Genomic DNA, 24,745 nt, shown 5'->3' with positions numbered 1-24,745 from the left:
AATGTGTATAATTGTGGGGCTGATTTTGGTGGTTGGTTGGGGTTTTTTTAATTACTAATAGCTTTTGAAGTAAAATATTTTAGCCTCCTGGACACATTTCTGTAGAGAATGAAAGTAGTGAGCTTAAGTAGTCATGAGAATTACTACTTTTATGGTTAATTTGGTTGCGTAATTGCAGAATCTGCCAGTCAGAGTGTTTCAGAAAAGTTAACAGAACATCTGTTTTCCATGAGGGTGTTGGGATATAAATATAAATGTTACACCTTCCTGAGCTAGAAACAGTTGAATGCAGGAATCTGTACTGTAGCTGAGAAGCAAAGGATATCCTTTCTGGGACTCAGGCATTAAAAGGGCATTTTGCTAATTAGTTTTATTTTGACCAATGCCTTCACTGTTGCTGACTATGAAAGATGTCCTCTGGTGGCTGATGAGGTCTAACATGCCCAGTGAGATGTGACCCGCTGTGTCAGATCTCTGTCACTCTGCTGTCAGTGACTGTGTGCTGCATTAGGCACTGCCTCATCAAACACAACATGATGTGAGATGACCACAGGGTATGGCAAACTTAAAAGAAAGCTCCCAGGACCCTCCAGGGAGTTCAGACAGGAAACTGGTATTTTGCCACCAGGCTAGCAGGTGCCCATATCGCTACCCAGGACATGCGTGATATCTGAGACAGAGAAGCTGCCTTTCAGTGAACATGCCTCCAGCTGCCATCCCTGAACAGACCAGCAGCACCAAGAGCTTCAGAGGAAGCCTCCTTCAGCTCTGGGACACCAGGAGCTGTAGTAGGGAGAACAGTGACCATGTCACCGCAGAAATACCATGATTTCAACTACACATTTCGAGGGGAAAAAGGAAAAGTTTCACTTAGTCTCTGATTTGAACAGCAGTCTGGTCAGAAGTGACAAAGAGCATCAATAATTACTCCTCTAGCCATTTATTAAGGTAACACATGTAAATCTTTGTATATACCATTTGTAGAAGGAAATTGATGTTGTACTGCAGTAAATATTGGGGGGTTGATAGCTCCTTCTTCAATATTCACTGTTACAGGGTGGAGAGAGGAGCCTTTACAGATCACTTCAAAGGGAAAGTTGAGATCAGCTGGCCTTGACTTTCTGATACTCTCCAGATTTTAATGTTTTAGGTTTATTAGCAGGGGGTCCCAGCAGGTGGCTCTTGACTTTGGATTTCATCTCCCCAGTTGGTTTTATGTTGTCTGATTTTTGTTGACCTTGCAGGTCATGTTGTGAGGCCTGTATTTTGAAGAAGCAGAAGGAAGTTTAGTTCTTGTACGAGGAGGTTTCACAGCATTATTTTTTTTTAACAAATGTTTTGATAGCTTGGCCATGTTTTAGTCTGTGATTTTCTATGGATATGTAGAAGCAGGGACTGCGGAAGCTGCGTTTGAGGTACGTGGCCGTGGATGCGCACAGCGTTCTGCTCAAGACTTGAGACTCTGGCCAGCCCAGGGAGCCCTATCAGATTCAGACCCCGGGCTCTGCTAGGAAGCTATTAGGCCAACTCTAAACTAACAGTAAGATGAGGTCCCAGTGTTCAGTTCATGATGATTACATTTTAGCTGGTGCTCAGGCTCTTACCACTGTGTGCAACTATTCTGCGGGAAAAGTTCCTTGTAGTCATTTGGCATCTGATCCAACATTCATATAAGTCAATGGAAAGTTTCACTCTGCTGATGCCGATGGAATTTGGATCCTGTGCCATTTCTCGCAATGATTAACTCGTCCTGGCTGTCAAAGCCAGTAGTTTCTTTAGATGGCAAAGGTTATATCATTAACTGAAGAAAAAAATACACACCCTCATTTAAAGTAACTGGCACAGCTACCATCTCCTAGCATGTGTTAATACAACGGAAATTAGGTAACTTTGCGTGAAGTAGTGTTTAAACCCATGGGCACTTGAAACTTCTCTCTAGTGGAAATAGTTCATATTTGAGGTTTTCTCTTTCTTTCTTTGAGCAGCTTTGACCTCATGGTTTGAACATGTGATGTAGTGCTGGCTCCTGAACCCTGGGCTGACCTTGGACTTTCCTCCTCGGTGCTTTTGACCAAGTTGTCTAACCTGGCCACACCTCAGTGGCATCGATGTACAAAGAAGGATGACAGGCTGCAGCTTTTAAATCCCCGTGTGCCTCTACCTCTTGGGCACCAGACTTTTCTTCTCAGAATAGGAAAGCAAAGGCACTTTTCACCTTTAAACACTGATGAGAGCAGCAGGAGCCTGGGCAATACAAAACCAGCCCATCTTTCAGTGTTTCTACCCACAAAGTTGGCTTTTGGATCTAGTTCCAGACCCTTCAATCCCAAATGCTGTATTTTCCGTCTGGCCATGTGACTGCTTTGGGCTCTAGCAGCAGCCAAAACATGCGCCATGGCCATGTTTCCCCATATATATTATAAGGGATGTTTCTGCCACTGGAATTAATGATCTCAGACAGCCTCACCTCTTACCCTTTTTCAGAAAGCAGAATTCTGGTAGATTACCCACAGTGCATGTTTGCAGTGTATTTTACCATGTATTTAGTATATTTCTCTTCCTCATATCAGAAATGATTTTTACAGCCTAGCAATTGATTTTTCCATAAAAACTGGTAATGGATCATGGGGCCAATACTGCATTGGAAGTCCCCCAAAGTAGCAAAAGAACATATTACACCGGCAGTGTAGTTTCATCCTGATTACAAAATGTGAAGCCCCATGTGAACACTGGCTATGACCCTTCTAGCACCTCAGAGCCTGTCAAGCGGGCCCATGAAACCTGACCTTTAAGAGGAAAGGAATCCCGATGACTCACCTCAAGAGAGGAGGAAGCCTCTGTGAGCCAAGCAAAGCATCTGCTGGAAAGCCATCAAGCTATTAGTGTGAGGGGGGGGAGGTCTGGGGAAAAGCGGCCTCTCTCCTTGCCATGGGGAAAAAGAGCAAGTATCCTGCTTAGAGGTAGCCATCTCCCAAACTGTCCTTTGCACAGCTCTAGATTGATTATTTTTGTCAAGGAAGAAGAGATAGTGTTGTCTTGTAGGGAAGATAAGGCAGGAAAAGATAATTACTTCAAGAAAGGTAATCTAAACACTTCTATTACATTAAGCATTTCAAGTAAGTCCAACTTTTTCAAAACTGCTAACAGTGTTCTCATGGACTAAGAGATTAGAAAAAGAGCAGCAAGAACAAGCTTTGTTTTATTGCATTGTATGTTAAACGTTAGCTGTTGATTACAGTGTTTATTACAATTAACAGGTTTCAACATGCTGTTTGACTTATTTTAAATATGTGGGTTTTAAAGTGAGTGAGTTCAGAGTCAGCCTAGTGACTCCTGCTTTGCTACCAGGAGTAGTTTTTTTAAAAACTCATAGTAGTTTTTAAGAGCCTTGTCAGGTTTTTAAGTGATTGGAAATGTTTCCAAAATGTCTATACTTTACTAAAAAAGCCCTTTAGTTCTGTTTAGAGCATTCAGTGCAGGAGTTTCAATGTTGACAAACATTTTTAGTCCGTCCAGTAGTAATGAAAAATAAGTAATAGGAACAAAAATGATACATTCAACTTTCTCATCTTTGCAGTTGCCAAGAAAAAGCAATTTCTTCCAGTTTGCATAACACAAGGCCAGACACGTGAAAAATTAGACCTTTCTGTCTTAGAGCTTCAATTCACCAGCTGGTGTTCCAGTTTTTGTAGGATTATATTGTTCTGGCAGAGCTGGCAAATCAGTTGCATTGGTTTAGATTTACCTTCTGGGTGTTTCAGGCAGAATGGATGGGCTGCAAATTGCACCATAGCTGAGGCAGCCCTCAGCATGCCTGGTTTTTATAAAGTTGTTACTTACTTATTTACTTATTTATTTTCTTATTTTTTTTATTATCACACTATAGGAGCACCAAGCACGTGAACTTCACTGTGCCAGCCATTATGCACGCATTTATTTAAAAAGGTGGGCTTTGCCCCGGAGACCTGATAGTCTGACCATTGTAGAGGAAGGCAAATCTTTAATCAACATTGACACATTGAAGATTACAGAAATACAAGGCCTTTGGAGAGATTCACAAAGAATGGGAGTTGAATCAATATTCACAAGAAAAAACACAAGAAGTGTTTTTTTTCAAGGTTGGAGGATTTTTCGCATAGGCCAAAGAAATAAAGCTTAACAGGATTTTGTGCTGTTTCACATCTGTGGTTTTTTTTTGTCAGGGGACATGTGGGATATTCACTAATTGCTTACGTTCATTCTAGATGGGATACACTCCTTTGCATGTTGGCTGCCACTACGGAAACATAAAAATTGTTAACTTCCTTCTGCAACATTCTGCAAAAGTTAATGCCAAAACGAAGGTGAGTTTTCTGCCTCTGCCTCTCTCGTTCTGTGGAGGCGGCTTGTGCGCCGTGCCCACTGCAGCCTTTCCCTTTCCCTGTGCCTGCAGAACGGGTACACGCCACTGCACCAGGCTGCGCAGCAGGGGCACACCCACATCATCAACGTCCTGCTCCAGCACGGCGCGGCGCCCAACGAGCTCACTGTGGTAAGTGCAGGGGGTCCACCGCGGGACCATCGCTTCCCCTTCGGGCTCAGTTGTCTCACTCGAAGCATTTGAGCAAGGGAAATGTGGAGAAAATATGTGTGGTGGGAGAGGAAAAGAGCAGAGGAAGCCTATTCCTATCACCCCGCTTCCTCTACGCCATCATCTCTTCCCAAACTAGAACAGCAAACATCTGAAAATATTTTAATTTTCATCCCGTTTCTGTAAAGAGTTAAAAACTTATGGTTATATATCCTACTACCCCAAAAATATTTCTTTCAATCAACAATACGCAAACATTTATGTGACGTGTATTGTGCATTTTTCTACAGTTAATTAGCAGTTTGTACACTTAGCCTTGCTAACATTCAACTTTTGTTATAAATGTTTCAATTGCTAGAATGGAAACACTGCCCTCGCCATTGCTAAGCGACTTGGCTACATTTCAGTCGTTGACACATTGAAGGTGGTGACAGAAGAGACCATGACTACAATTGTAAGTACAGCTAAGCTCGGTAGGGAATGGAAGAATTTTTCCTAAGCCAGTGTATTCAGCTTTGTTACGTGTCTACCGAGATTCCAGTTTAATTTCCACCTATTCCTTTTTAGCAGTATAAGGTGAATATTAAGTCAAATATGAGCAATGTATTTTCAAGGTAGTGGACTGTATTAGGACGGTTGCAGAAAGAGTACCAACCGAGCAGAAAATGGACAGTGTAAATGAGCGGTCATAGCTGCCATGTGGTCATATGCTTGTATTTTGCATAAGGGAATCTATTCCAATCTACAAAGTGTTTGGAATTTACTTAAAAGCACCTCATTGCGTAGTTTCTGACGTCTTCTGAAAATGGTGGAAGGCTGTCTTCTGCAACCGCAGATATCCGTTCACTGACACATACGTGAACTCCAGCTTCTCTGTCTTGCCTCTCAGGAAGGCTTATTGCAGTGTTAGCCAGGCGAGATTAAAAGGACTAGCAATAGTCAAATATTACCTGCTATCAAAAAAATGGTGATACACAGAATCCAAAATATTTCTCAGAAATATCTTTTGTTCATTAATGTTTTGGTAATTTGCTTTATGAAGAAAATGGTTTCATGAGGCGAGAAGCCTCCATGCACCATACATAGTAGTAAAGCCAAAACTGGGTCTTAAGAACATAAATTCAGAGCATTGGCTCCAAATTTGCTTTTTCCTTTCTGCAATTATTTTTTTCTGATTAAAAAGAAAAAAAGTAGTATGTGCGTTTTTAGGCACATCGGAGACAGAAAACAGTTACTGTGTGTTCCATGTTTTGTCATAACCCATTTGTGTGGTCTGTCAGTGCAAGCAGGTGGTTGCAACACGATGAGCATTTGGGATGACAGGCAGATTTTTGCTCTGCTACTGCATGTGCCTTTCCTTCCTTTGACTTTCCTGGCTGTGCTCTGTAATTCAGTAGCTTACAGAAAATCCACCACACAAAAGACAAATTTCAGAACAATAAAATACAAAGGAATATGCTGGAAAATAATCACTATTTTTTCTTACATCTTCTCTCTAGGTTTTCTCAGGAACACACTTTTCTCTAGAAAGATTCCAAAATAGTTTTCTACACCTGAAAAGTTTGATGGAGAAGATTATACGGGGGAGCATAAGCTTGAATGATTGCCTAGTATACAACTAGGTAGTTGCAGGAAAAGTAAAATCCCATTTTTATGCTAAGAACTCCCAATATCACAAGGTCATTCTTAGCTTGTAGAACCAAGAATCTTGGGGAGTTTGTGCGTAAGATGAGCGGTCATTTATGTTCCATAGATGAAGAAGAGTAGAGAGATGGTGGGTTAGGCTGTGAATTGTGCTACAAGAAACATTAGGTGCTGAAAGGCCTACACTACCCCAGATAGCTACTCTCAAGAGAAGCCCAGAAATAATTTCCATTAAAGTCAGAATATGCTGCTTACCTGTCACAAGTGGGTAGTTGTGGGACTTTGGAAGGCTAGACATGAAATATGATTTACAACTGATGGTCTTAACTCAGTTTGACTGCCAAGACTTATTTTTTGAGGCTTGTGGCTAAACAACTCCTACAGGTAAATTTAGTGAAACCAGGGATGAACATAGCTAATTTTACTACAATTTATACTCAAACACCAATAAAAAAAAAGCCAGTAGTGCCTGAAAAAAAAAAAAAAAAAATCCTGTGATTTTTGCTAGTTTAACAGTAATGTGGTAAAAAGCTTTGCAAGTAATTCCCATAAAATGAAATAAGCGTGAGGCTTTTCGTAAGTTTTGTGATGTTTGAGTGTGCAGGAGTTCTTCTGCTGATATCAAGTGATGGCATTTGCCCAAGAAACATGAACTGCCAACTGAGGCCAGAGAAACACTGAAATATTTTAAAATAAATGAAAATGGAAAAGCTATTTGTTTCTAACAAGTCTTCCTGAACTTGTTAATTATTTCTTATTTGTATATGAATGATGAGAAGTAACGGTTGTTAAAAGTAATATAATATAAAAATCCCATAAAGATGGGAGTGGGTTTTGGTGTAGGGTTTGGTGTTGTGTTGTGGGTTTTTTTTAATTCCACTGCACTCCCTTAATGGTGACTCTGCAGGGTCTTCTGCGTGACCTAAAACTTTGCCAGTGCTTGTGCTGTACCCCAGCTGGAGAGTAAAATGTGCATGTGTTGTCATTCATGGGACACACAGGTGTTCTAGGAACAGATTTCAGGAATTCATAACATTTTTTTTCTGCTTCTAATATTTTTTACATTGGTCTTTGAGTCTGAATCAATATAAACATCAGGATCAAAATCAACCAACCACTTCTGAGTGTCTTTCATGCACAAATTCCTGAAGGGGTATCATTTAGCCTGCATGTGGTTACAATTGTTCTCATTTGTGGGAAAAACACACAACTCATGCTGGGGCACCTCTGAAAAAATTCGCATAGATAAACCCTGCTCCCAGATTGCAGCATTTTTCTAATGACAAAGGAGAAGTACTTCGCTCAGAAAGTTTAGTTTAAATAGAGATTACATACTTCTGCTCAAAATTTAGACAACTGGTTAGAGTTCTTATTAAAAACTCCTTTCAGTGTACTTGTTTTGTCTTTTGATATCATCATCTTCCAGGCTTTCAGATCACACTTTTTCTGCTAAAACACAAATATAATATTGCCTATTTCTGTATTATTTCGTATACTTTTTTCTGATGTATGGTTGAACACATTTATAAAAAAGAAAGTGAATAAGAAGCTAAAAATCCTAAATCTTATTTTGCTAACTGCAGATAAAAGTATGTCCTATCTTGCATTTAATTTTAAAATAACTGTAATTTTTAGAAAAATGATGCTTGCACTCTGAAATTATTTCTTTTCTTTGACAGACTGTTACAGAAAAGCACAAAATGAATGTACCCGAAACCATGAATGAAGTTCTTGATATGTCTGATGATGAAGGTATTTAAAAATAAAAGCCTCCTCTCACTTATTTTTTGTTCTTTTGTTATTCTAAGAAGTGTTTAAAAAAAAAAAAATGAACAAGCAAACAGTATTAGTTGGATATAGTCTTTGCACATTCGTTATTGTTTTACATTGGTTGTTTTGTTGACACATTGATAGTCTATGCTTTTATTTAATTATTTTGTTTATTTAAATCATGCAGTTCGTAAAGCCAATGCCCCTGAAATACTCAGTGATGCTGAATATTTGTCAGATGTTGAAGAAGGTATTTGTGCATTTTTGTATTGCAGTGATATTTAACTTAAGCCTCTTCCTTTTATTTCATCTGTCTGAAAATTAATCCTTTCAGATAATTTTCTTATTATCCCACTAACAATAATTTCTGCTTTACAATTAAGAATGCTTTCAAAAATTTTTTGAGCTATTGCTTGATAATCCTCTAATTTTTCTCTGAATCTCTTACTCTCAATTTTTAAATCAAATTACCTCCGGTTTCCTGGAATAGTCCTTTTGCTGCTGCTTTTATAAAGTGGAGAATTGTTTTATTACTGTTACATGAAAAATTAAATATTGGACAAAAGTGTCAAATACCAAAACACTTTGGAAGAAATAACTGATAGTGAAAGTGAACAGCAGAATAAATCAACTTTTTGTTGTATTTTTAAATTCTGATTTGGCTTGAGCTCTGAAATGGTTGATTTACATTGATAGCAGACTCTTAGCCTGGAAAAAAGTATTTTAAGGGTGTTTTTTTTTGTTAGGGTTTTTTTGTTTGTTCGTTTTTTGGAAGTTTTTTTTTTTTAAGTGTATAATATTTCAGTCATGATATTCAGTGAAACTACATCAGAGTACTTTTGTCCAGAATAAAGAGGATGCTGCGTTGGACTCAACATGTTGGTGTCTGTTAGTATTAAGAAAGTACTTTGTAGCTGAGATTTCATCTGCGTTGTCCTGCAAAGTGATGTGAAATCTGTGAGAGCGGCAATAAAGCCCTCTGCTTTCAGTGCCCCTAACAAGCCTCCTGAGCGATTTGCACTAGCAACCTGCCCATCCCAGCTCACTCCTCAGTGCTGGGCAGGCTTGACGTGGCTTCAGTGGTCCCCAGGTATTTAGAACTCCTTTGACAACTGCTTCCCTCCTCGATATCAGCATCTCCTGTCAGGTCAGACCTCCCCTGGTTTGGATGTGCAGGAGTCCGTGCAAATTTCACCAGGAACTGCAGGTTTCCAGAGGCTGCGGCAGGATTAGGTTCCCAGGTGACATTCAGAAACAGGAAGGTCTTGAGTTGAGGAAGAGGATGACAGTGTCCTAAAGGCTTTTTTGTATGTCCCAATTCATTTGCACTAGAGCTGCAGTTTTTTTCCTCTCTAGTAGGAAAGCAAGTGACTGGGTTCAATTTTTGTGTGCTTCTTTAGTTAATCTCTCTTTCTTCCTCCCTAGTGATATATTTACTCTTAATTTTTACAGCATTTAAGCAGTAAGGTGTAAAAACTATTTATCTAAGTTCATTGTCCACAGCTCATGTTTAATTCCTACATTGAGGCTTTCAGTTTGTTTTCAGTTTGTAATTGTGTTCCCATTGCTGCAGTTCCGAATGGATAGTGTTCTTACCCTTCACCTCTGTTTTACAAATAACTCTCTCAGGCTATTGTGCTGCTCAAAATACTGTATTGTTTTAACTGACTGGAACACTGATGCATAATAGTGTTAGTTAATAGAGCAGTAACTATTGCTGTATCCCACTGCACAGCATATGGAGAGGTACAGATGAGAAACACTCCTATATGGAATCTGAATATTAGAACCAAAGATGTAAAATGTGTCTTTTAATATACGGCATCATTTGTTAAGGTCAAATGCAAAGCCTGCAGGGATGTGCAAGATCTGTGGAAGGCTTTTATAGTCGCTAACTCCCAGTTTAACAAAAACCAAAACAAACCAAAAATTAAGAATGCAGGTAATATGACCGATTCCTTGCCTAGAGACTATTTGCGCCCATGTTGTTACTAGGGACGCTAAGAGACTGGTTTATATATACCAGGGTCATTTTCAAACCTCACACTGAAAGGGAGCTCTCAAATCCGATAGTAGCTATTTCATTAATCTATGCTGAAGCATTCCAGCGTGCAATCTATGCAATCACATTCCATGTGATGAATTACAGGCTTTGAGGTAATAATCATTTGGCCTGTCTCTCTTTCCTCACTTGCACATCTGTAAAGACAATATACCGATGCCCATCACCATAACTCCTGAGTGTTGGTAGAGTATTCACCTGCAATTCATCCAATTATGCCAGTAAAAATTAGTATATTAAAGATGGTAATGCGCTCCGACAAATCTCATAGCCAGGGAGCTGATTTCCAAGTGAGAGGGCACAAATTTACCACCCAAATCCGAGCTCTTCCCCACTTGGCTAACGTTCATGTCATCAGCCAAAACTCCTCAGTGAGAGAAACTTGTTTAATGATTACTCAATATGCCACAATCCTTGAGGTTTCTCTCAGAAGAGAAATTGAAGGCTTGGAAAGTAGAGTCTCAGAGCTCAGACACAAATGTCAGGAAACTGTTTCCTTGCTTTTATGTCTTGCTGTGCCCACTAAATAAGTATTTACATGGAAACTGTGTAATTTCTCTTCCCTGCTGAGGCCAGTCTGGTTTGGAGTCAGGCTGGTTGAGAGGCCAGGTCTTTTCTTCCTTTTCCTAGACTACTCTGGCAGTTCTGCCCAAATGAGATCAAGTGATGAGAAACTGCTACACCACCAAAAGGAAATGGAGTTTTTTTGAAAGATGCGAACATGATTTTGAGGAAATAAAATGAAGGCTTATCACCATATGTAGCAGAAAGTTTGTAGAAAATTATAGAGCAATTCTGATGCGCACTGAACGTATGCTCTGCTTTTATTTTTAAAGAGATTGCAAATCTTACAAATGTGAAACCTGAGACTGCAAGAACTCGGTCTTTCCTCTTACAGTCTCCAGATGTGAGCTCGCACCCCACACCCTGAGCAGCTGCTGGGAGCCGCAACGGTGCGCCCCATGGCCACGGGGCTGGTGGGGAGCCAGGAGTCAGCTGTGCTAGAGCACAACTCCAGTCTGCAGGAGGCCTGGAGGGAACCCCCTCGCATCCTCAGCCTCGGAGCATCCCTCCAGGCAGATGCAGAGGTTTAATCTGGTGGAAGAAGCGGAAACCCTGCTGCAACTGCCGCAACCTGGCAATGAGCTCTGTCACAACAGCCCCCCCAAAAAGCTGCTGCTGCTGTCCCAGAGGCGAAGGGACAGCAAGCGATGGAAGCTGACGGAAAGAGGGGTGAGACTGTGTGAGCAGCTAAGGGAAAAACAAAACAAAACAAAACAGTTCAGGTGTTGAGAACTGAGAGTCATTGTCAAAAATACTTAATGTTGAGCTTTTAATTTTTTTTTTATTTGGTCTTCAGTAGATAACGAACTTTTGGGTGTAAATAAGGACACTGTTTTAAATCCATTTAATGGAGATTCCTCGCAGTAGGAGTGAGTATCATGCTAATCAATCCCTGGCAGATTAGACAGATGTCCTAACAGGACAGGAGTGCACACTGCCTAATCCCTGAGTAGGTGCTGAGGTACAGCAGTTTAAGTGCATTTAAGACAGGCCAAGGCATCCCCTTGCATGAAAGTCTGTTGTTGATCATTTTAGGAGGGGTTGATTTATTGTATTTTTATGCTCAGAGTTTTCTGAGTTTCTTTGTCGCCATAAAATTTAACAGATTCATAAAAGTTTCAGTGGTTTGGTATTGGCTTTTGGTCCATACTTGTGTGAAACCAAAAGCTTGGCTACAACTAGAAGCATCTTGCTCTTCCCTGTGGCTGTACCTCTTCTGCCATCAGGCAGCTCTGGACAGGCTGTGGCTAGGGAGTGGCAAAAGCTTCAGGAATCTTTAGCAAAGCCATTTGGATCCCAGGCTATGATTAAATTTTGTCTGGGACTTTTCCCAAGCCACATGATGCCTCCTCTCCTGCTGCCAGAGAGCCTGTGTTTCTCACTGGCCTTTAAAAAGAGCACCTACTCTGCGCTCTTGCAATTCCCAGCTGTAGGAGACACTCTGAGGGACTAGAAAAATGGGGAAAATGTGGGAAAAGGCAACAAAGGTGATGAGAGGTGTGGAAAAGCTTCTTGAGGAGAAAAGAGTAAATACACTAGGACTGTCTATCCTAGAAAAAAAAGCTGAATGAGGGATAGGCTAGAATGTATAAAATAATGGGTGGCAAATTGAGCAGTATTGCTTGCTGCCTCTCCAGAAGTCTTGAGAATAGGGGGCATCAGTGAAATCAGCAAGAGGCAGATGCAGCTTAAATTAGAAGGGCTGCTCTTCCTGCAACAGGTAGTTGAATTGTTTGGCTCCTTGGTACACATCCTAGGTGTGGGGAACGCAAGAAGTCTACACAAGTTCAAAGTGTAATTGGAAGAATTTAAAAAGGGGGGAAAAAAAAATACCTATTCATGACGATACAAACCTCATCCTGCATTAGAAAATGTGTGCTCAAATCACTGCCAGCTAGAAAAATGTCCTGAAGGACTTCCACTGTTTCATGTTCTTATATTCTTCTGTGAAGTGTGGCTGCTATCAGAGAAAGGACTGATGGGCCTTTGCTTTGACCTGCTGTCGCTATTCTTTCCTGGATTTTGAAAGGTTTCCCGTACTTGTGAAAGCAGTGTTTGCCCACGGCTAACAGGGACATTGTCTTTCTTCAACGCATAACGTATTACGAAGGGAAGGATGGCAACTGCAGCAAAGCAATGCAGTGTTCTCTTTCTTTGGTGTGTCTTCATTGGTGCCTCACTTCTTGGGCGTTTCTGTCGTTTGTGTTCAGAGATGAATTTTGTCTTTACTTTTCCATGGGACCTCTCTCTGCAGGAATACAGTGTGCTGTGAGCAAACAGACTGTTCATTGCCTGAAATGCAGAGGATTAGGCCATGGCACCTAATTAAACAGAGCAGGATTGCTGAAACGTGCACCACCCGTTTTGTTCCAGCCTCCCACGATCACAAAACAATGTCTGGAATTCTTTGAAATTACCACTCCTAGATGCAGCTTTTCTCTTTGACGAGAGCGTTTCATCAGAGTAATCCTGCTCTGGCTGGATTAGCCGCAGAGCAGGATAACATCTAATGTATTTCGCAGCTCAACTGGAATGGCTTTTCATCATTCCCTGCCTTGCCTTTGACCAACGATGGTCCTAACGAAAAATGCCTTGTGCGCAGCGCTCATCAGGTGGTGTAAGGGCACAATTTCCAAATGTTACTGGTCCACTTAGTAGTTGCCTGAAGTCGCCCGTGCCTCTGACCCTCTCTGGGCCACTTCATCACGTCCCAGGCTGCCTGCAGTCCTTTTTTTCTCAAGTACCTGAATTTTCTCTCTGGACACAAACACCCCACGCTGGGGGAACGGGAGTGGGTGGAGGGGAGAGCGGGGGCAGCACCCAGACCCCGCCGTGGGCACCCACGGGGCAGCTGGGGCTCAACTCACGCCTGTGCCCGCGGGCTACGGGCACCTCCGGGCCCCCGGGGCTGGGCGCGGGGGCGAGCGGCGGAGGGGGGGGGAGGCCCCGGCCCCGACGAGGGCGGGCGGAGCGCAGCGCCCTTCCCCGCAGCCCGGCAGCGCCGCGCTCCCTGCTCAGCCCCGGTATCGAGTTACAGAAAAACTACACCCTCGTAGCACCCCTATTTACATACAAATAACTCGAGTGCCTGCGTTTATGTCACCAGTCAAGAGGCTTGCCAAGGGAGGCTGTAATCCAATCAGCAGAAGCTTTAAAGGGATGTCTGCAGAGTGATTAAAAGGGGATTTTGGTTTGTTTTTTTTTTTTATTAACTGTAGTCATTATTTTTCTTTTTGTTTCATATTTGCAAAGAACTTTTGATTTGAGTTGAGAGGACAAAGATGCACATGTCCTAAAATACATACGAAGAGATCAAGATGTTAAGAAGATCTCGGTGGTTGTGTGGAAAGCGAATATGACCCACAGGGATTAGTTTGCTTGTGCTGGTTTGGAGATTAACTCTAAATCACTGCTTAAGGACTAATAGGACTAATAGGAATTCTTGGAAACACCAGGGAAAAAATTCTTATAGACCAGACTGGTGAAAATGGCTTTCCAAAACAGTAAGACTCTTTAAAGTTTAACTTAATATCTTTTGTTTCTTTTTCTGGTTTTTCGAATGCTTTCTGGTATATTATGAACATTTTAGCTTTAAAACTGTTACTTAAAGTACTCGTTGTTGCTGGGTTGGAGGAGAAAGTTGGTCTGTTTGTTTGCCGTTTGCAAAGCAGTAGCTGAGGGGGTATTTTTAGAACTGATTGTTAGTTTAAAGCCAGAGCTCGCCTGTGGCTTCCTGAGTTTAGTGAATGGAAACTAGTCTAAACTCCTTGAATGAACGTGAGACACGTATGGCGGTGCTTGCGGAGTCACTCACCTTCGAGAGCACGCTGTTAAACTTCTCTGTTGTGCAACTCGCACACACCTAAAACGCGTTCGCAACAAAGGAGAGCGTGAGTGCAGGCAAGTACCGAGCTTGCGGGGAGCTCTCCCTGCTCCGTCTTGTCGAGGGAACAGAGGGGGGGGGGAAATCCTACAACTGCAAAAGGCACATTTTGGACTTGCTGTGTCAATGCAGGAATGTAGGTTTTGCATGATGTAATGGTATGCAAATGCGCCCAGCGAGAGGGAGCGGCTCCGTTAACCCTTTGTGGCATCTGCCCTCCTCTCCGAGGGTTTAACTTTCCTTTCTTTGTGGTGTTTTTTTTTTTTTTTATTTTCCTGAAAAAACTAATCACTTCTTTGTCGATGCCTGCCTATCACGTATCTGGTGTTTTCCGATGGGGGAACCGTAGCGCTACGGTGGGTTTTGGCTGCCAGACTCCCCGGGCAGCACCGCTTGTTTGGCGCAAGGCTTTGTTCTGCTCCCGCGGGGCTGCGCCGGAGCCCTGCCCTCGGCCCCCGAGCTGGGCAGGAAAGAGGCTTCACAAAGGTCTCACCTTCAGAAAATCAACCTAAGAGTGTGAAGCAGTTGATTTTAAAAAAAAAAAAAAAAAAAAAAAAAAAAAAAGTCCCCTCTTACATTCAAACTTGCTAAAGCTATTGAGAAATACCTAAGGTGGAAGGCGGGCCTCTTCTTTTATTCAGCCTCTATTCAGGCTTGCTGCACTTTTCAGTACTGGTGGGCACACAGGCCGTCTCTCACAGCCAAGTCTTTTCATGGTTTTTTGCGTATAGAATAACCTGACTTTAGTTTGTCAGCTCAGGCTTTTTGGTAGGGAAAGCAAAAGTGAGTGCAGTGGTGCAAAGTACAGAAGAACCCTTGAGCTTGCTTAAGTGATTGGGCAAAAGTCGTCCCTCATATAACTTTATTGCATTTACGTCAAGGTGGAGTCTTGCTTCTTACGTTTGCCCCCAATAAAATTATTTTCTCAGGCCCGTTCAGAGGGTGGATAATTGGCGGCGTGCTACATGGAAAGAGCCTTAGGGAAAGGGGGGGTGACGGAATTGATTCCTTGTTGGCGAGCAGAGAAGGGCGTTATGACTTACTAAGCACATAAACATTCACAATACATGTAGCTTCTGATTTCAGCCTGGCTTTTGTACTGGCAGGTGAGGATGCAATGACAGGTGATACGGACAAATACCTCGGACCCCAGGATCTGAAAGAGCTGGGAGATGATTCTTTGCCTGCTGAAGGATACATGGGCTTTAGCCTGGGAGCCCGCTCCGCCAGGTATTGTATTTGCTGTTTCTCGTGCGCGTGTCATCACAGTTAAAAGTTTTTACAAACCAGGCGCGCTCTTTCACACAAAGCTGGAGTCTATTTTGAAATGAAGTAGAGGGGGTGTACTTCTGTGTTAGGATAATACTATGCTTTTAAAGCATACGTTCATTGCAGTTTTATTTCATACTCTATTCATGTTGGCTTCTTATGGCAATGATACAGAAAACTAACTATTCACTTTTTCTGGTATCTGCTCATGCTCTGAACATCTCCAAGGCACCTCTTTGCTAGCAGTTTGCACCTGGTCTAGAATCTGATCTAGAACAGCCAGCAAAACCAGATTTCTTTTGACTACTGCTGGTCAGATGGATATTCACATTGAAGTGTTCCTTAATGGACTAATTTAGCTGAAGAATGTAAATGCCAGAAAAACTGAATGACAATCATTTTGCTATTCTGGTGCTTTTATTTCTTTAAAGGTGCTAGTGAGGAATCCAACCAAGATTTGCCAATATTAAGAGAAGTTCTCCCAAAACAAAAAAAAAGCAGGTGTACTCTAAAGTTGTTGCAGGGTTTCATTTGACAGGGAACAGATTACGTGTTACGGAAAACAGGCCAAAGTTTCTGTGAACCTGATAAAATGTTGTAAGCTTAATATAATATCTGACTAATGTTGATTCCAACTCAGGTGTTTCTAGATCAACGTTTTAGATTTCAGTTTTGAATCTTGCTATAGCCTGCAGTGTGCGTTGCTCAAAACAATTAAAGCTGTATGAGCAGAGACTACTTCCATAGTTGTGGATTTGCGATGTGTTTACTGACAGTTGAATTGTACTGAAGCTAATAATTAAACCTCAATAAGCTGGAGCCCTGAGGACTTTTTCCTATGCTGAAGTTTAAAGATCTATTTTAAAAAGTGAGTTCATTGTCTAACAGCAAATGGCAACTCCCATAAGGTAAAGCCTAGGTGTCTGCCCTTCACTCTTGTTTGTTATGGTTGCATTAGAAATGCAAGCATGCAGTGCAAATTTGCTCTTTAGTAGTGCCTAGCCATGTTTTGCTTCACTTTGAATTTTTAGGAAAGTTAATAAGTGTTTAAGTGATAATACATTCATGAGGAATGCCAAAATGCATTTAAATAGTCCATTAGCTAGAAAATCACCAAAACAGATCTGAAGGGAGAATCTTGTGTCTTTGTAAAGTTAATTAACAAAGTTGACATGCTGCTTTTAAGCAGAAGCTGGCGTGAGCAAGGTCCTCTTACAGCACTATCAGATGTGGTCAGTCCTGAAGCAGCGCAGTGATGGTGGAGAGGGAGTGCACTTGGTGTAGAGAGCTGGGCACTGATCTACAGGACACCTTTTACTCCTTACAGTACTCTTCTGGCACATGTCTAAATTCTCACTGTGCAGGTGGGAGACCAGAATTTCAGAGTCAAGATCTGTTAGGTAGAACAGAACCCCTCGGGGGTTCAACCTCACGTTATGTTTTCTTTGAGAGAGATCTAATATTCCCATGCTTCTGATTTTAGCAGTGCCATTACTATTTGTTGCTGCGTAACTCATTTTTTACATTGCACATGTTATGCTCAGAGGAGACAAATACAACGTTTTTCCTGTGAAGTATTTTATTTAGCAAAAAGTATTCTGTGGATGTATCTTGCTACTGATTCTGAGTGTAACATTAAGAAATATACACATTAAATATATAAGCCATCCAGCCATAACATCTTGCTTTTTCCTGTCTGATTCTTTGCTTTCTATTTCTCCTGTTTCTTTTCCACTGTAAATTGCTTAAGTCCAAAAGTCAGGTAAGAAGGCATGGCATCGTGTTACATCTTTCTGCTGCTGCCATTACTCATCTTCATTTTATTCAGCATTGGAAAGTGACATGCTTTCATTTTTTGGGAGGGGCAGGGGGGCGGGATCAGCCTTAGAGGATATCCCTCTGTTAAAACAAATATAACTTGATTTCTTTATGCCCTTTATCATGTAAAAGTCTGCTTAACATATGCCTACGGTGTGTAATTAAGATCCCAGTTCTACTTCCAGCACAGGGAGGAACGTGTACTAAGGGACTAGAAAAGTTCGATTGGCAACTACAAAATGCATGAAACAAGTTGTAGAATTTTGAATCTGAAAAGTGTTGCTAGTTCAAAAATGTAATATGTTGTTGGATGTTGCATTTTATTAATTCACGTTTTTTACTTCTTTACTTTTATTAATTCACGTAGCAAGCATGTCTAGGCCTGCAGCATGTTTTTAGCACATACCATAATGTACCTTCCAGGGTTAAGTGTAACACGCTCCGACGTTGATTTCATTGCAACACATTCAGAGCGGTCACAGTTATTGCTGAATAGTCTAACATGCACAAAATAATCCCCAGAGCATTGCAATCTGTATTTAATCATCAATAAGCAAATTTCTTTTCTTTCTTCTTCCATTTCATTACTATTATCCTTTTATCTAACTAAATGAATAACTAGAGTGTTTATAACAAAGTCAGAAGTGGTTCAGCCACAAAGAGAACAACACATAAAACTTGCTCTTAGTTAAACCTGCTTCAGCAATCTGAGCCGTATGGGCAGGCACTGTAACCTACCCACAGCTCCCCTGGGACCTGCCCTCATGGGTCTCCTTTCAGGATTAGGGCACGAAGACATTTATCAAAGTTCATCTAAATACTTGAATACACTTTTCTGGATTTATTCTAAAGCCACGGCGTTACTGCCAAAGCAGTAAACATCTGTTGTGATTTTGCTTATGTTTATTGCAGGGAAGGGGATATTTAACTATAGTCAAATACTTATTATTCAATTTTTTCCCTTGTATTTATTTCACATATTATGTATATTTTGCCATTTTATGCTATCCCTGGAAGTTGCATGTATTAATTTTTTAATTTTTATTTTTTGTTCATCTCATTGTCATCTGCACTTTCTATGATAAATGGTAAATACAACAGCCTCCGCTCCTTCAGTTCGGATAGGTCCTACACGCTGAACAGAAGTTCTTATGCCCGAGACAGCATGATGATTGAAGAACTGCTGGTACCAGCAAAGGAGCAGGTATGTGCTGTGTCTCTGCCACCATGTATTCACATTTCATATTTATAGGGGATGACAGTCTGCAGCCCTCAGCTGTTCTTGCAGAGACTATCACTACTCTCTTCACTATTGAAAAGAGAGAAGAAAGGAGCTGAAAGAAAGAAATCGTGGATTTACCACTTTGTGGTTTTGATCCTGCAAGAGGCAGGGGGATGGGGTCCCAAAGAGTCTTTAACAAACTCGTTACGTTTCTGAGCATGGGATTGTCTATCGAAGTCAATGGGAGCATCTGTGAGCTTAATGTTACGTGTATCCTTAGAGTGCTTTGATAAGCTGGGAGCAATGTGTTTTACACTGAGCAACCTTTGTCTGTACTGTACAGCCCAGGGATTACCTTCGCCCGTTCTGTCTGCGTGGAGGAGACTCCAACTGCTGTCCTTGTTTTTCCACCCTTGGGAAGAATTTGGCCTTGTAAAGATTAAACTATTGTGCACTAACCAGTTTATGTATCTTCCTAATATTTGTGCAATGACTAATATAACAAAAGCAGAATCTTTTGACCTGATTATAGCGTGGGAGAGTCTTTCCAAAAGCTAATGCTGGAGGTGATAGGGTACCGCATGTTTCGTTTGAGTTCCTCAGCATTTTGCTTGGTAGGCTTGCTTCAGACCTTCAAACCTAACTGCATTACTCATGAGTTTCTTGATACGCAGAAGCCAAAGGTCTGTTAGGAAGCTGAATAAAAATTCGCACAGAAACATTTACCTGGGAATTAAAGGACTGTGGAGTGGAGCTGTTGTTTATGTCCTAGAATAGCATAAGGTGGATTGTAATGAAACAAGTTTTCTGCACCATTTTCATAGAGGTACCTCTCTCAGTAGCAACAAGTATTCCTGCATGGGGGGTTATTGCTCTCAGAGGATCCCCCCCTTTTCAGGGGGGAAAGGGTCCATAGAGCAGGATTCTATTAGTCTGTAAATTCTAGTTTTACTACAGCTTTAGCACACAGTTTTGGTACCATTATGACAATGGCAGAAATTGCATTCTGTCTTTAGCGACTGAATGTTTATTACTAGGTTGTCACTTTCAGGTGAAATGCTGTAAACCTCCAATAACCTTGATTTGCAACAGCCCCCTAGGGAGAGTTTCTGAACATTCCGTAGCAGTGATTTTGTTGCTTTTGTTTATTTTGAAGTCACAAAATAAAATCTGCAACTACTGGCACTGGGAACAGGAAATTATATTTCAGGCTGAGAACCTAAAGTTACTCTGACACTTGCTACTCTTAAGCCTTCATTAAATCTTCTTGATATGCTGGATATTTCAGAGGAGAGGAAGGCTTTTCAGTCTGAGAGCATATGACATTGTTTTATGATTCTGGCCATTTTTGTGATTACCGTCAAAGTAGATGGCATTGATTTAGCAGCTAGGGTGCATTTGATCACATAAGGACTTAAAGCCAGCACTATACTGAATAAGTCCTAAAGAATGTTGTTTGAAATGAGCAGCATTAACCTGCTTTGTATTACAAAATTCCACTAGAAAAATTCCACGTATCTGTACATGGGGGAGTTGCAATGACACCGCATCATGTACAGGAGATCTACTTGAAGGCAAACTTCATATTCTCTATGAGTGGTCACGGACCTCTCTGCTTTCTGGAGGATCTTTTGCAGTGCTGGCTCTTGAGTTGAGAAGGCAAGAAATAGGAAAACCTTCTAGTGCTGGTGCTGAGCTGTAGTGTAAGCTGTTTTCATTGCATTTATAGTCTTCATATTTTTGTGATTCCAGTTTTTGTCCGGCAATGATTGTGCAATTATTGCAGTTCAGTGCTGGTCCAAATTTGTCACACAAAATGAAGCCAGGCTGGAGGCCTGGCTGACAGTCTGGTTGTAAATGTTATTCTAATCTTAATCCTCTAGACAAACTTCACATTTCTCAAGTCCAGGAGGGGACCAGGAATAGTGAAGGTGGTAGTGGAAAAAAAAGTCAGTCCTGTGTGGAAAAAAAAGTCAGTCCTGTATTGAGAGGTTAGTAAAAGCATGATGCCCTGAAAAACAAACAACAGTAAAGCAACAAACTATCTTCATGAAAAGGGAGCCCAGCTAAAATTTTCTGCTATGACTTCTGCAAACCTCGAAGTCCTGACAAAAAATAGATCCGTTCTCTGGAATTCCCTCATTCTTCAGCCCAGCCCAGGCCTATGGTGGGTAAACTTTACAGCTCTTTGGCTGAAGTGGAAGGAGTGCATTTGGGAGATGAAAAATATCCCTGCCTCTCTTCTTCCCATCCCTCTCTCTGTACATTACTGGGCTTCTAGTTAATCTCTGCTATGGCAGTAGAAAGCAGAGAAAAAAAACACCTGGTGTTCCAACAATGGAATTCAGAGGAACAAAGATCTTTGTGAGTCAAAACCAATATCCTAAAGTCCATCTGGAAACTGATAGGAGTTAAGGCTGTTTTGGAGTATCACACTACTTTGAAGTAGGGAGCCATTGCCTGTCTGCATATTCTGTTTCTCTTCTTTCATACTTCTCAGACCTTCCTGGAATTCATGGCAACAGCAAAATCTCAGAGTAAAGGCAATTGATTTTATCACAAATATAAGTATACAAAAGAATAAGGGGCATTTGCCAACCTCTTGATGAGGTTAAAATAGAAGATGCCGTGACTGCTTCTCCCCAACATCACTGGGAGACTTGGGAGTCTAAAAAAAAGTCAAAAGAGTAAGATATGAAACCAATCTCTACTGAACCTGACTGCCAGCATGGCATGTTGGGTATTAGAGAAGAGTTTCTAACAATTCCTTGAGAAATCGTGATATTTTTCATTGTACACATTCGGTGGTTTGTTGCTGATCCTCTTCAATAGGGGAGTGTGAGTCCAGGCCGTAGTGTGCCTCATAACCTGGCTGGAGCAAAGTTAAAATTTCTATGTCATGGTGCGTTACCATGGATGCAGCAACTCAGACCGAATCCGAACGACTTTCTCCATGGAATAATTTACATCAGCCTCTGAATTTAATCAGCCAAAGGCGGAATGAATCAGGCTGTCCGTTACATAGCAGCTTGCTGAATCTCTTCTATCTGGATAAACTCATCTGGGAGGAAGCATAAATTCTTGTGTTTGCTGAACTCTGATATTACACAGCCTGGATATTCGGTTATGCAACCAGCAGGATTCTTGCCAGCAGAACCATCAGTATTTTTATACATGTATTTGCATTTTATGGTGCCACACCCTTTAGCAATGCATATTTAATCTCCCTTTGTCCAGGGAGGGAACACTGGGACCTGACCAAACGCAGGATGAATCCTGTGATTTGATGTCCCTGATGATGTACCTCTTCTGGAGTACTTATATTGCAACTTACACAGGAAGATCTTTTTACCTCCCTGGAAAATCCAGCACTTCAACAGACTGACACAATGAGATGAACAGATGTGTGCTGTGTGTAAGATGCATGTGTCTGGCTATTAGCTTTTCCTACGCCGTTTCTCTGCCAAAATTATTGGCTGCAGGCTTTGTGCTTTTACTGGCTGTAGATACGTCCAAAAGATCTGTTTGAGTGTGTTTTGTCAGAAAGGAATGCATCAAAAATATAGTCACACGATATACAGACAGTATCTCAGGACAAAGGAACAGATCAAGGAACCCTGTGTATGTGTATAAGCAAACCTAACAGCAGCTTGGTGAGTGTAGTAGCACCTGTATCTAGCATAGATTATTTGAGAGCGGTGGTATTTCCTTGAGGTCTTCCAGTACCTCAAGGGGGCCTACAAGAAAGATGGGGAGAGGCTGTTCAGGAGGGCCAGTTGTGATAGGACAAGGGGTAATGGTTTTAAAATAGAGGGAGGTAGATTCAGGTTGGATATTAGGAAAAAATTTTTTACCATGAGAGTTGTAGAACACTGGAACAGGTTGCCCAGAGAGGTGGTGGATGCTCCATCCCTGGAGACGTTCAAGGCCCGGTTGGATGAGGCCCTGAGCAACCTGATCTAGTTGGAGATATCCCTGTTCCTTGCAGGGGGGTTGGACTAGATGGCCTTTGAAGGTCCCTTCCAGCCCTAACGATTCTATGATTCTAAATTATGTGGCTCTACATTTAGTTTTCTGTACCACACTGCTGAAGGAAATAAGACATTTTCTTCTGTTACAGGAAACATAATCCCACGTTTATTTGTTGATGTATGTGTCCTGCTGCATGCCTGGACCTCAAGTGTAGTGACACTGTTACGACTTAGCAGACATTTGATGACAAACGCTACATTTTAACGCAGTTCTTAAGTTTCTTTGTTTTGTCCTATTTTTAATGATAATGTTAATCACTGAGCAAAAGAATAAATTTATTTCTGGTTGTCTAAATTTTTACAACTTCTGAGACCAACTGTCTGGATCTTACGTTGTTCGGTACCAAGAGTAATAACATACTCAGTATGAGCTCTCACAAAATCAGACCACTTGGAATAGCAGAAATCCTCAGTGATGACTTTCCCTCCTAAACTACTGGCTCTTCAGGGAAATGTAGGAGAATCCCTAGTGTTCTATAGGAAAGAGTCAGGCAACTGTCTTCATTAAACTAGATTATGATACATTTTTCAAAATGGTGCTAATTAAGGCCACTCCTGTTGCTCAATTGCCCTTGTTTTAATGGTACTAATTTTATCTTTTATGTCTAATGGTGTATTCTGGTGTTTAACATATGCAAGTTTGCCCCTTATTATTGTTGTCTGTGCTTGAACCATCAACCCTAAAGTACATATCTTACAGCAAAAAGTTTAATGAAAGATTCTAATGAGAGTTAAGGTAGCAAAGGAAGGAGGTATCAAGCCACATGCCGCAGTGTTGGACAGATCACAGAGCAAAGTTGTACCCTGCAGATGTTTCTGTTGATTGGCAGTAAATAATAATGTCAATGATTTTTGGAAGGAAACCTGGGATGCTCACCTGAAATAACAGAAATGTCTAAAGAGAGAAGTTTTTTGGAAACCCCAGGGTGATGCGAGAGTTGCAGGTTCTGGCCAACAGCAGGGCACTCTCTGCTTCCTTGTCTTGTGGAAGCTTCTGAACAGAAGTATTTTTATGTGTTTATGACTTTACCAAATTTACTACTAATGCTGATGTTTTGATTCAAAATAATTCATTTGCACTACCTCTATATGCCAGTACCTAAAAAAAAAAAAATAAAAAAAAGGGGTGGAAATAGCAAAACTTCCCTATGTAGAAGTGTGTGTGTGCTTAACTCTGGTTTGACTTGAACCCATGGAATTTAGTTTGAAAACAATCTGTAAGGTTTTAGTCTTCACAGATTCGGTTCTCTCTAAGTGCGTTTGCCTATAAGCAGAAAACAACATACTTAGAGGAAACACTGACATCTTTAACACCATCTTGGGTGAAGATAGTCTGTGAGTATCACATGACAGCTTCTTAGTTTCATTGATGTAACTTCTGACGGTGTTTCTTAAATTGTTTAGAAGCTATCATATCACCCTGGAAATGTGGACATAAAGGATTTGATGATTTAATTTGTTTAATTTCCTAGTAAAAAGAAACAAAGAAAAAAGAATATTTTGCCAGAATAGTTTTGCTGTAGAGATAAGACGATTTATAGTGCAAGACCTTGTTGTGGGGCACAGGATGTATGAGTGTGCATGCGCGTGCCCACGGGCAGCAGCGAGAAACAAACTACTCCTCAATGTCTGTCAGATGGGGCAGTTAATTATAGCACCGGTGTGCCAGCGCTTAGCAGGGTTAAAGCTATTTTTATAGAGGTGAGAAGGGACAGTGGCACTCGAGAAAACAGTGTTCAACAGTGTTCGTGTTGGTTGTACATGTATAAATACAAACTAAACCCTCCTCCCACTGGGAGTTTGGTCATGTATTCAGAGCTCCAGTGAAGTTATTCTCAGATTCTTCTTGAATAAGGATCTATTCAATGGCATTTTCCGTGGGGGAATATCATACAGCCTGTCTATACGGTAT

The 24,745-nt window shown here is 41.2% G+C and overlaps 1 protein-coding gene across 1 annotated transcript in view; it reads left to right on the top strand.

Annotated features, from left to right (window-relative positions):
• Nucleotides 1-24,745, top strand: part of ANK3 (ankyrin 3) — a 203,057-nt gene that overhangs the window by 117,109 nt on the left and 61,203 nt on the right. The window contains 7 exon segments of the mRNA XM_086616892.1: nucleotides 4,245-4,343; nucleotides 4,433-4,531; nucleotides 4,929-5,024; nucleotides 7,894-7,966; nucleotides 8,172-8,234; nucleotides 15,600-15,723; nucleotides 18,682-18,784. Coding sequence (XP_086473018.1) covers nucleotides 4,245-4,343; nucleotides 4,433-4,531; nucleotides 4,929-5,024; nucleotides 7,894-7,966; nucleotides 8,172-8,234; nucleotides 15,600-15,723; nucleotides 18,682-18,784 — 657 coding nt within the window.

Source organism: Tauraco erythrolophus, chromosome 9 (assembly GCF_009769465.1).
Source record: "Tauraco erythrolophus isolate bTauEry1 chromosome 9, bTauEry1.pri, whole genome shotgun sequence".
Classification (NCBI taxonomy): Eukaryota; Metazoa; Chordata; class Aves; order Musophagiformes; family Musophagidae; genus Tauraco; species Tauraco erythrolophus.
This window is presented reverse-complemented; position numbering and strand designations above follow the sequence as displayed.